The 13,195-nt window shown below is 38.7% G+C and overlaps 1 protein-coding gene across 1 annotated transcript in view; it reads left to right on the top strand.

The window, feature by feature from the left end:
• LOC124255352 (Bardet-Biedl syndrome 1 protein-like) overlaps window positions 1-13,195 on the top strand; it is a 56,458-nt gene that overhangs the window by 701 nt on the left and 42,562 nt on the right. Inside the window, 9 exon segments of the mRNA XM_046689248.1 lie at window positions 2,847-2,964; window positions 4,284-4,447; window positions 5,418-5,507; window positions 6,035-6,050; window positions 6,255-6,372; window positions 8,191-8,237; window positions 10,085-10,193; window positions 12,490-12,621; window positions 12,872-12,978. Of these exon segments, the coding sequence (XP_046545204.1) occupies window positions 2,891-2,964; window positions 4,284-4,447; window positions 5,418-5,507; window positions 6,035-6,050; window positions 6,255-6,372; window positions 8,191-8,237; window positions 10,085-10,193; window positions 12,490-12,621; window positions 12,872-12,978 (857 nt within the window). The 5' untranslated portion in view covers window positions 2,847-2,890.

Genomic DNA, 13,195 nt, shown 5'->3' with positions numbered 1-13,195 from the left:
TCATAACATAAAACAATATTCTTCACCTAAGTTTTATGGAGAATGAATTGAGGTGTGGAAACCATCTTTCAACTACCATTTTTATGCAATTTTTTTTTTATGAAACAAAAGATATTTCAAAGACAAGCAAAATATCAAAATAGATTTATTCTCCATAATGTAGATATCACTTACGACTGGAAAGGTTAATGCTACATTTATTGAACAATCTGTTTTTATAGTAAATGGTTATTATGAACAAACAAAAATAATAAACATTTAATGGGACGGAATGACTCAAGCTGTGAATGATTAACGCTTAAGACTGTGGTAGATATCTACACTTAAAAAATTTCACAAGAACATAATTATTGTCATATATAACATATATAGAGCATAGATAAGGCATCATGAGAAATTTTGTAAAATATTTTCAAAATTGATGTTAGATGATATCTACATATGTCCTTCAATCATCTCAATAGTGTTCAAGCAACTACGCTAAATCATATAACACAATCCATATTAAAGCATTTGGTGTAACTTCTGTAAATCTTCTGATTTCAGAGGTACATCACTGAGTCAATGGCCCTGAAAAGAAGGAAAAAGAAACCATGAATAATTATTCTAAGAATTTGTTTACAACTATTTCTTGGCTAACATATTCTTTAAAACGTGATGTACAGTATGATACTATAAATATTATCATCTAACAGTAACTTGCTATTAGACCGCCGATGTTAGTTGCGAGGAGCTGGCAGAGTTACTTGCCCTTTACTTCAAGACCCCAGTGCTGTTTACAAAAACATTTCACAACTCTTCCATTCCTCTAAAAAGTTTTAATTGATCTTAAAATATTGCTCAGTCAATGATCTTCAATCAGCGAATGTTCAAAATGCTGCCAAATACCTATAAACATATTTCCGAGAACGTATAAAATTTCAAATTTGTGAGAAAAACAAAATACCGACCTGAAATCAATGTGACTGCTGATGGCGTCTGCTCCAAAGTATCAGCAACAGGGACCAGTCTTTTGTTTCACTCTAATAAGTGCAGGAAATGAACAGGAGCCCGTAAAACAAGGGCCCCTCCCTTGCGAAATATCAGACCAACTTTTAGATTGTTCAGGCAAGAGTTACTTCCCTTGGAAGTCAGTCGGCCTGGACATGCTATCTTAAAATGATAAATATCACATCTCGGCTTCGTATTACTCGGAACTTATTGGAGATGTACGGAGTCGTACAAGGTATGATTATGATTGTGACAGTTAAGTAAGATGCGTGATATTCAAATAAGTAATTATGTTTTGGGACATGAAATTCAGCTGATAAATCTTATTGCCAGGACACTGAATTACATCTTCTTAACATGATGCTAAACATCACTGTCGCAGACAAAATGTAGCCATGGCATAGGTATCATACGGGTACATTGATGAAATAAGTGAATCAGCATTTTGACATTTCACATCAATAGTTATTTTTGTTGGTTGTAATCAGAGTTTGGTGTCAGTTCTGTGATACTGGTGATGTTGCTGTTTTTCTGCAGATGGGATTGATTCAATTATTGCATGCATGAAATTTTAGAAAAAGGAACTATTTCGAACAGGCTTGGAAATCCAAATCTAATGATATGTGGATAATAATCTTTGTCATGTTAACATGGTAAATAATTAGATAAAGTCTGAGAAGATATTTGTCCTGTTCTTCTGTTTCATTACAAAGTTTAAAAGAATCTTTTAATAATATGGTGTAATTGTCCTAGAATGTCAAGCAATCGTTAAACAGTTTGAAGCAGCTAAGATCATGCTAGGGCATGGGTGGTCAAGTCTTCTAAGGTCCTGTGAATCTCTGTGCAAAGCTGCTTCCCTTGGGCAAGCCTGAAAGCTATGATCATGGATTTGGATCCAGATTATGTTTCTAGGTTTATCAGAACCATACACAAGTTTATGGGTTGCAGCAGAGTAGTAAACTTCTGTGAGCAGCATCACTTCAGGCCTTCCTTCCACTTGAAGCTGACATGTCATGATATAACTGGAATACTGCTCAAAGTGGCTTTTAATCCAACTCACTACCTCACTGTTGTTTCTTGCTTCACCTCTCTGTTTGTCAGTTAACAGCATGGCATGCATGTTGTTGTTACATGTAATATGGCCGTCCAACATATGCATGATTATACTGTTGATGAAGAATAATGGCAATTATTATGGATATACAACTTCTTTTATTCTGTGGATGCGACGTTTCAACATAGGTATTAATGTCGTTGTCACTTGCTTGACAACGACATTAAACCTATGTTGAAACGTCGCCCCTTAACTTCTAAAATGCCCATCAAAGAAGTTTTACTGTTGATGGAATGTTGCAGCTGTGTGTGTTATTCAAACATGGACGAAGTCACTCTCTATTTACCATTGTTTCCTAAACTGAGTAAGGCAATCCTTAATCATGTTTACATACATAAACCACTCACGTTTTTGTTGAACATTTAGTATACATAAATCATGTCCATGACAACATAAATTGAAGAAATACTTGAAAATCATTTGGCAATGTTAATGGTATAAGGGATATGTTTAGTTTGCTATGATCACTGAACTTGAAGATGAATGATTTATAAATCAGATTTTTACCTGTAGTATATAATTTAACTGATACACAGATCGACAAATATTTCAACTGATTATGTATTAAATCTTGTGGACATGTCCTAAACTTGGTTTCATTCTAAATCATGGCATGTAAAGAAATTTATTGCACATGGGTATTAATCTGTTCTGTCTGCTGTCTTCTTTGGAAATCATTCATTTTCCTTTTTTTATCTCCTGTCTTTGATTGATTTTTTTTTACATCATTTACAATTGACAGCTCTAAGCTGGCGGTAGTGTAGTCAGCGTTCGAGGGCGGTAGTAATGGCAGGTGCCCCTACTCACGAAGCTGGCATGCTGTGGAGACTGATGAACCGTAGTGGAACAGAAAGCAATGGGTAGAACAGATGATAAATAAGCATTATTACTAGAAGTCTTCAAACACATATGCTTACTTAAAGATGTAATATATTTCCATATTAAGAGATTCTTTGAAGTCAAGTATATGTAGCTTGTGAAATGACAGTTTTGTTGAAGGTTTTGACATTTTGTCATAATTGAATCCAACCGAGCTGAATGCTAGGAATGGTGTTTAAAAATACATGGCAACCTTCATCATAAACCATACCATCACTTTGCCCTGCTATCCTTGATTAATTAGTATTTTGAATTATGTTATGTTAAATACCTGGGACCCATTTGTCACCCTGACTTACAGCACTGAAACTGCAGGTGGTTGAGTGGGTTAGATGTGCTGTCAATGTAGGTGCCTGAATCCCGAATGGGACTCAACCTAACAAAAGTACTAGAATCGGTACTTCACTGAGGAAATGTAATCCCAACAAAATATAACATGTCAATATTGTTATAGATACAGCAGTTTGAACTTAATAATACTGAGAGGGAAATGGTGATATTTATTTTTAATCAGTAGCCAATTAGTCTGAAAAGAACTGAGACAAAAACACTTGATAATCATGGATGATGCTTTAAGATGTCTTGGTAAAGTTTTAGTAAAATCAGAAACAAAGTTCATTTCGTTTCTCTCTTTCTTACCCCACCAGGGGCGGTGGGGTAGCCTAATGGTTAAAGCGTTGGCTCGTCATGCCGAAGACCCGGGTTCGAATCCCCACATGGGCACAATGTGTGAAGCCCATTTCTGGTGTCCCCCGCCGTGATGTTGCTGGAATATTGCTAAAAGCGTCATAAAACCAAACTCACTCGCTCAGTCACTCACTCTTTCCCCACCACAAAATTGAAGAAATAATAAAAATTGTACCGCATGGTGAGCTGCAATAAAGTTTTGGAAATGATCCAAATTAGTAGTGAATTGTACTGGTTGCAGAATACAAATAATTAGCTACTTGAAAGGAACACGATCATGAATGCTTGGAGGATATGCCTTTCAAATCAAATTCTTGTCAGTTGAAATCACTGTAAACTGAGTACCTTAGTGGGCATTCAACTTCTACTCCATCAACTAAATAATATATAAATATGACATCAAAGTCCAGTCTTTTGTTATTAATTTGATTGGAATGAAATAAGCACTCTTTGGAAAAAGTGTTGGAGTCATTAAAATTTCCAAAACACATTTTGGTCGAGAGATCGAGAATTGGTCATGTTTGGCTTGATTAAACAAGCCTTTTTAAAACAGATATAGAGTTTAGCAAAGCATGTCTGATGTATGAAATAACCAAAATGTTGGTTTTGACAGAGATAACACAAAATGGCTGGATGCTTACCACGACCCCATGTCAACACTGTACACATTTACACAGTGTATGACTCTCTCGGACATCCAAGCTGATGGAGACTGGAAGCTGATTGTTGCCGATCTGGGGACTGGCAGCTATGACATGAAGCTAAAGGTGTACAAGAGTAAGTTAAAAACAAGTCATGTTTCTATTTCACATACAAATTCTTACCTTTGAACATGTTGGCATGTTGGATGCAGTTTTGATTTTTTCCAATATTCTATCAGACTGTTCTTGACTTTCAAATTTAACTAAAGAGTGTTACATCACCAATTGCAGGGGCGATGGGGTAGTCTAGTTGTTAAAGCGTTGGCTCGTCAGGCCGAAGACTCGGGTTCGAATCCCCACATGGGCAAAATGAGTGAAGCCCATTTCTGGGTGTCCCCATAATATTGCTAAAAGCGAAAACCCAACTCAAGTCAGTCAGTCAGTCAGTCAGTCAGTACATCACCAATTGCAGCGATATGTGTGTCTACATAAAACTCATGATGTTGGTCTAATGATACACTTATTTATGATGGGCCCTGAAACATGAATGGCATATCTAATCTGTTTTCATGAAAATATTAATGGTAAATAACTTGTGTACCAGTCTTTATTAGACCTTTTCGAAACACCATTAGGATTGGAATAATTTGTCAGTGTTGATTTGAGGTTAAAGGATGCTTAAGAGATGGCCTACTTTGAATATAAAATCATTCAAAATTTAAAGGTACGTAAATGCAGTTTCACTAAGTTCAGATCTTGTTTCAATACCATACTGTTCTGCATCGAGACCTGAGGACATCTCCATAGGAGTGAGTGATTGAGTTTAGCTTTACGCCGCACTCAGCAATATTCCAGCTATATGGCGGCGGTCTGTAAATAATCGAGTCTGGACCAGACAATCCAGTGATCGCCTCTTACGACAAGCATGGGTTACTATAGATCAATATTCTAACCCGGACCTTCACGAGTACCTCTCCATATGAGGGTGTGTCAGATGAAGGTCCTGTTTGATTTTAATGAGGAAGATGTATCTGTCTGAATGAAGTACAGTCATATTCATTCCAGTTTGTCAGGTTATTGAAGTTGTATGCTTTTTTAATATTCAGACACCAACATTTTGAGTGAACACACAATCATTGACCTGCCGACTGGGGTGGTCACATTCTACATGGACACACTGGAACCGAGGACACCGGGTAAGAAGGGAAATAATATCAGGATTTTCTATCCCATGGGATGATCACTAAAAACAAAATAGCTACTGGTCAAAGTTTTGGCCAAAGACCTAGATACAATGTATATAAATATACCCAAATTGCTTGACACTTCAGCTCATAAATACAGGAAGCGGCGAGGTAGCCTATTGGTTAAAGCTCCGCTTGTCACACTGAAGACCCGAGTTCGATTCCCCACATGGGTACAATGTGAAGCCCATATTTGGTGTCCCCACCATGATCTTACTGGAATATTGCTAAAAGCGGCATAGAACCATACTCACTCACTCATAAATACAAAGAGGTTACATAATCATGTGATTTCCATGTTATCACTGATGGAGGAGGAGAGTCCTGTGGTGTCCAGACATTTACAAGTCTCTAGCCAAGTCTTGTGTCCATTTTTATCAACAAGATCTTGGAAGATTTGTCTGCAAAATGAAAGAAGCAATATGACGACTTTGCATTTATGATGTTACAAAGGACCATTACCTCCTGTGGAGGTTCAGATCTTAACATAGAGCAGTATTGAGATCTGTTTTCAATTTATCAAAACATGAAACTCTAATCATAAGCTTACTAAATCATCATCATCTATAGAGGCAGTAGAAATATTGACATAAAAACTTTGTCTGTGTGGAAAACCATATATGCAAAAGAAATAATAAAATAGCTGTTTCAATCATAAATGGGGTCCCTACATCTTGACAATCTACCAATTTACCTGAGGTCATATTTCTCTTTTATTGACTTATATATCAAGTTCACCCTCCTGTCATCATCCATCTGTCTGACATCTTATGACATTGTAATCCTGGAACAGGAGCTGTGGAATCAGGCCAAGGATGTATGTACAGCCAGCACTGTTACTTACTAATTGACCCGCATTCTCAAGTTCAGGTCAGGGACATCTTCAGTAACCCATGCTTGTCGTATGTACAGAGGCAACTAACTAATTGATCGAGTGGGCAGGCTCGCTGACTTGGTTGACACATGTCATCGTATCCCAATTGTGTAGATTGATGCCCATGCTGTTGATCACTGGATTGTCTGGTCCAGACTCGATTATTTATAGAAAGCCGCCATATATCTGGAATATTGCTGAATGCAGTGTTAAACAACAAACCAACCAACCAACCATCCAACTTACTAAATATGGTAGTGCTAAGGTCAGGTGATTCATCCCCTGCTGATGATGATTAGTGTTACATTTGATCAGTATTATTTTGTTACTCTCTTTTCATATTGTTCTGTATGCAGTCCCCACTGAACAGATCTACACTTATTGAACATTCTGAACACTGCTAACAAGTATGGTTGTTTCATCTATGTAATCGGGGCGGTAGGGTAGCCTATTGGTTAAAGCGTCCGCTCGTCACGCTGAAGACCCGGGTTCGAATCCCTACATGGGTACAATGTGTGAAGCCCATTTCTGGTGTCCCCTGCCGTGATATTGCTGGAATATTGCTAAAAGCGGCGTAAAGTCAAACTCACTCACTCACTCATCTACTTAATCAGGGTTATGGTTCATAAGTGCTTTAGTTTGAGGAACAGATCATCACCACTTTGTTGCAGATTTGTATCCACTAAGAGTGGAAAGTAGTGCATACAGAGCTAGACTGTACTAGGAAACCCTGAGGATCCAGATGTTTCCAGTGAATTACCCAGAGGAACAAATTTCCAGACAAATTGTGTGTACTATTAGTTGTAATTACAATGTTCATCATCTGGGTCCAGGGCCCATTTCACAAAGCTCTCATAATTCTAAGATCTCGTAACTTTTCTCGTAGCTTTTGTACTTCCTGTACTGTAACATTGACTTACGATAGTCATAGTGCTACGAGAGCTTTGTGAAATGGGGCCCTGATCTACAAGGCATCTGTAATGTCAGGACCTGTCATAACTCTATAGTTAATCAGGGGCATAGGATATCGTAGTGCTGCAATCAGTCTGTGGATAGGGCCTCTGGAAGACAATGGTTCTGGGCTTGCTGAACTAACAGGTGTGAACAATGTTTTGCTGCACAGAAAAATGGATAGTACTTGAGGACATAAATTGTTGAGGTTTCAACTCTACTAATTAGGGCCCCTTATCACCATGGTCCAGGAAGCAAAGCTGAGTTTAATCCTTTTTAGGTTAAAATTTACTGAAAGTATTGTCGACAGTTGGGTGCTGGTGGACACAAAGGACTTGGGCAGATGTTGCTTGTGTCTTCCATCATAGGGATTTTGGGATAAAATGGTTAGATTATCACAAACAACCCCTCAAATTGTACCCCTCAGACTTGGATTGTTGCTCATGATATCAATCACTGATGTGTCCTGGTCCAGCCACAGTTATATTGCTGGAGGGACGGTGGGGTAGCCTAGTGGTTAAAGCGTTGGCTTGTCACGCCGAAGATCCAGGTTCGAATCCCCACATGGGTACAATGTGTGAAGCCCATTTCTGGTGTCCCCCGCCGTGATATTGCTGGAATATTGCTAAAAGCGGCGTAAAACCAAACTCAGTCAGTCATATTGCTGGAATGTTGATAGTGCAGGGTTAAACAACAGAACTACTTACAGACAACAGTTTGGTAATTTAGTGTTGGATGTCTCATTGTATTGCTTGTTGGAGAAGGAAACAAAATAATTGTATGAAATTGTATATAAGTATTTACTTCCAGGACCGTGTGAATGTTTTCATCCTAAGAGAAGCACTGGAAGGATTGAGGTAGGCAGTGGTTGTTGATTATTTTCAGCCATACCAAATAAACTGATTAAGGTTTTCACACTGCACTTTCTCACCCTCCACACCACACGATCAAGCATCGCATCATTGTTATGCCCCCTTGTACAGATGAAGACAGTTCAGATGTGTGTTCACTGCATTATTGCATATAATCAGTTATTACCCATACGGGTGAGGAGATCCTGTGTAATATCTTTTTGATATTTACGCAGTGTGCAATTTAGTGATTCTCGATGTTGATTGGTTGATCGTATATTTGTACATTTTCATTGGATGCCGGAACTACTTTCACACACTACGTTCATTCATAAAGTTTCATCGATTCATTGATAAATTGACATTATGTAATGTAATCACACATTCCGAGATCTAAAAAGGAAAACATTAAGGTTAAAGAATATGAATATTCTTTTTATTAGACGTTATTATTTTGGAATAAAACTGCGTTATAAATAGTAGTCTTTTTAAATTATATAATCTTTAAAAAACCCACCAAAACAATCGTTTGCATTGTTTGTAAACAAACATGGCCACCATTAGGCTAACCCCGATCAAGGTCACTTACCTAGTTAAAGTTGACGATGACCAAATAGGAAGAGTGATAAGAATTTTACAGCCCTTGAATTCCGAAAACCTGTTTGTTGTTGAAACTGAATTCGGGGAAATAGAAACAGCAAGATACCGACTAAAGATGTTATCTGAAAGTGTAACAAGTAAGTCGGACACGGCGTCCATGCCATCGAACCAGAAAACAGCTCCTTTCTTACCGGAATCAGTGCTAAATGTTCTTTAAGATGACTTTTTATATCCATGCATTCCTAATCAATCTGGGAGGTTGGTCCCAGTAGCCTATGCAGAGATTGACACATTTCATAGACTAGCCGATGCAGAGATTGACACATTTCATAGACTCGGATTCCGACTAGAGTTATCCTTCTTGGAACTGCTGTACTCTACTAAGACGAGAGTGTAACGCGCCTTCCACAGAACAAAATGTTGTTTAATCTTCAAACTTGTTGAGTTTCTTGACAGAAAACTTTTTCTAGATGTATTCGTGGGATGGTTGTCTTTTAGATTTCCCAACTTTTAACCGTTGACTTTCCCCAAAATTGACAGGTTTTTGCCAGAGTGTGTTTCAACACTACAGTCTACACCGTCACCCGTCACTAGAAAACACGTCAGTCGTGAATGAACGATGTTCCGTCGCACTGACTTGATCGAATAAATGTTTAGCTCTTATTAAGTTCAATGATATATTTAAAAGATCATTTCTATCATATTTACAAATGTTAATTAATTATTCCAGGCATAATAATTTTGTTGTATTTTAAAGCGATTTTATGATGTACTATTTCCATAGCGTGGTTATGTTATTACCGCTGGAGAAGTTAGGTTTAATACGCGCATGAATACGAATCAGCTGTGTAAGGTCACAAGTCCTGTCTCCGGGTGTTTTTTGTTTCGTGATTCTTCCTTTTAAATTACATTATGGGTAATAAATAGAATAACCAACGAGTGCAGTGATTATGGAATATGCCCTCGTTAAAATAATGTTCAGTGCCTCGCCAAGGCTCGGCACTGTGAACATTATTTCAACTCGGGCATCTTTCCGGTAATCACTCGTACCTCGTTGGTTATTCTCTAATTAATGCCTTGAACAATTTGTTCTCAATAATATAATATAAACAATAAAATGCCTTCAACATTACATGTGTTAAAAAATTTGATACCAGTCTTCTAACTTCAATTAAATCCGTATTTCATGGTTTTTTTTGTTTTTTTTTCTATTTCTATACTGTTTTCAGCACATTGATGTGTATTCTTTTCAGAGTTGAAGGCAACACTTTGACAGTGCGGTCTCTACGGTTCCTTCAGTTAGAGGCCAATGACCTGGAGGCCTTTGCCAACCTGCACAAACACTTTCCTCTGAAACGACAGGTGAGGAATTCTTATAACTACCGCAGAGGCTGTTATCTTCCAACCTCAAGTTTGGGGATGGCACTGCATGTGAGAGCCTAAAGTGACAATCACAATTCGGCAAGATCTTGTTAAACGCAACAAAATACATAACCTTCTCAGGTGAACAATAATACACCTTGCATGGGTGGCAGCTATTCAAAGAATAGACACATACAATTTAAGTTTCATGTATCTTAAGAGTGAGTGAGTGAGTGACTTTAGTTTTACGTCGCTTTTAGCAATATTCCAGCAATATCATGGCGGGGGACACCAGAAATGGGCTTACACATTGTACCCATGTGGGGAATCGAACCGGGGACTTCGGCGTGACGAGCAACGCTTTAACCACTAGGCTACCCCACTGCCCTTATGTATCCAAAGAACACACACACATTTATTTGAAGTGTTGTGTATTTAAAGAAAAGACACATTGAATTTGTGGTTATGTCAACATGAAATGTCTTTCATTCCCAAAATAAACATAATAATAATGTGTCCATTTATATAGCTCCAAACGCCACACTAGGTATGCTCATAGCGCTAACAATCAATAGCACAGCCAGGGGTTCAAAAATCCCATCGCCCGACCCCCGTGACATGTCAGTTTTCATTTCGGACAATCAAATACTGGTATCTTACTTGTCCGTGGGCTACTAGATAATCTCTGCTTACGGTTTCATACTGCAAATAAACTTGGATTTCATTTCATATCTGCTCAAAATGTACCTATTAAATTTTGCAATGATAATTAAGTAGAGTTATCCTTCTTTGCCATTTATCACTTCTCTATAAATAGTCCAGTGAACATTAACATCAAATACCATGTTGATTTATTCTTTCATAATTACATCATCATGATTATGCCATAAAAATCAGGGCAAGTGGAAAACTAGCCAGGACAAGTTACTTTCTTAAAGTCACTTGCCCTGTGGCAAGTGGCTTTTAAAAAGATTTTTGAACCCCTGACAGCACATTATTACCCTGGATAACCCAAGCTGCCTGTTAGGCGCTAGAAGGTTATAGTCACATGACTTTATCCAACTGGGTATCCATTTTCCTGCTGGGTGAACAGAGGCAATTTTGAACAAACTCACTTGCCTAAGGTGAGACCACATGTATGACATGTGCTTCATTGTGGGGCAGGACTGAAGTCCTAGAAACTCTTTAGGAGTCTCTGAGCTCGACGTTGCTCAACTTCAACTGATTTGTGACCTGAGCTCTGTGCACAGGAGGACCGCCTCCGTGGTGTAGTGGTTGGAGCGTCTGACCGGAGAGCGGAAGGTCGCGTGTTCGATCCCCGACCGCGTCATACCAAAAGACGTAAAAATATGGTACTTGTTGGTCCCTGCCTGGCGTTCGGCATTAAAGGGTACAACAAGGACTGGTCGATTCGGAGTCAGTATAATGTGTCTGAGTGGGGTATTCATGCTTCACTGCGGCATGGTATCTCAGTGGGCTAGCACTATAAAACCAGCTTAAGTCTGGGCTAGTGCAAGCAGCCGCAACATACACACATACACCGCATGCGCATGTTGTCATATGTGCGAAATATTCTCAAGCATGACGTTAAAACCAATTTCACCTCACCTCACCTGTGCACAGGACCACACACCACCACCTTCCATTTGAAGTGTTGTATATCCGAAGAACCTCTACCAAGAATGTCCAAAATCTGTCTAGTCATTAAGAGATCTTCCTTGTCATCTTATGATAACAAAATTAGCTATATTTCTTGAATGGCATTGACAGTCTTCTACATTCAGCTGGTTTATTTTGGCGTATGATCCCAGGGTTTCTGAGTGGGGCATGTTGTCCCAGTCATCTAAGGTGCCACAATTTGCTGGGCGGAGTTGCATCCCCTGGAGACACCAGAAACCTACGATCATAGCTTTGAATCTTGGTTTGTCTGATAAGGTTTCTAGCTCTGTCAGCACCATATGTTGCTTGTGGGATTCAAGAGACTGGTAAACATTCGAGACTTCTGACGTTCCCCTCACATCCACGGGGTGACACGCCATAATATACCTGGGATAATGTTCAAGGTGTTAACCTAACTCTCTGTAAACAATGTGCAGCATCAGATGGGTGTGAATACACAAGGTAACAGGCATGGCTTATTGTTCATTGTATGATTATAACAGTATGCATTCCTCATTCCTAAGTGATGCAACTGTTCCACTTTGCACTGACTGTCAATGTCAAGTATGAGAAACATATGGTGTTTTCAGCCCTGGTGTTCATTATTACAAAGAGTAATCTTGTTTTGTGTTTATAGACAGTGATCACATGCCTTGCCACCTTGAAGAAATCCATGGCTGATGACGATGCCATCAGCTGTCTGGTACTGGGGACAGAGAACAAGTCTATATATGTCCTAGACCCAGAGGCATTTACAGTGCTCACTACAGTAAGTACAAACTCACATTCTGATGTTATGCAAAGTTATTTTCTAGTGGTCTGCATTCCATATGACATTTGGTTATCTCCCTTCTTTGAAGGTTTCATTCCTTGATTTAATATTTTAGTTTCATGTGAGTCAGTTTACTTGATAAAGGAACTGGCATCTCCACTGTGTTGAAAGAAAGTCACATTGATGAACAAACATTAAAATGTGTGATTATTTTGTAATGAATGGTTGCCATGTTTACCTGTTTCAGATGGAGCTGCCCAGTGTCCCTGTGTTCCTCAGTGTGAATGGCCTGTACGATGTGGAGTACAGGATAGTGGTAGCCTGTAGGAATGGATGTATCTATACTCTGAAGAGGTTGGTCACAACTCAATGACACATCTGTTACTAAATATAATCAGATCCAGGATGAGCCACTGACAAATACGACAAATCAAATTGTCAAGTAACCATGAGCTCGAGAAGTGTAGCTGTTCACCCTTTCCTTATCATTATGGTGGATAACACACTCGTCATGTTCCTGAAGCCACAGGTTTTCCACTGATTGGTGTGTTCATAAGTTGATCATTCCTCA

Source organism: Haliotis rubra, unplaced genomic scaffold, assembly GCF_003918875.1.
Source record: "Haliotis rubra isolate DU_JTF1 unplaced genomic scaffold, ASM391887v1 Scf6, whole genome shotgun sequence".
Taxonomy (NCBI): domain Eukaryota; kingdom Metazoa; phylum Mollusca; class Gastropoda; order Lepetellida; family Haliotidae; genus Haliotis; species Haliotis rubra.
This window is presented reverse-complemented; position numbering and strand designations above follow the sequence as displayed.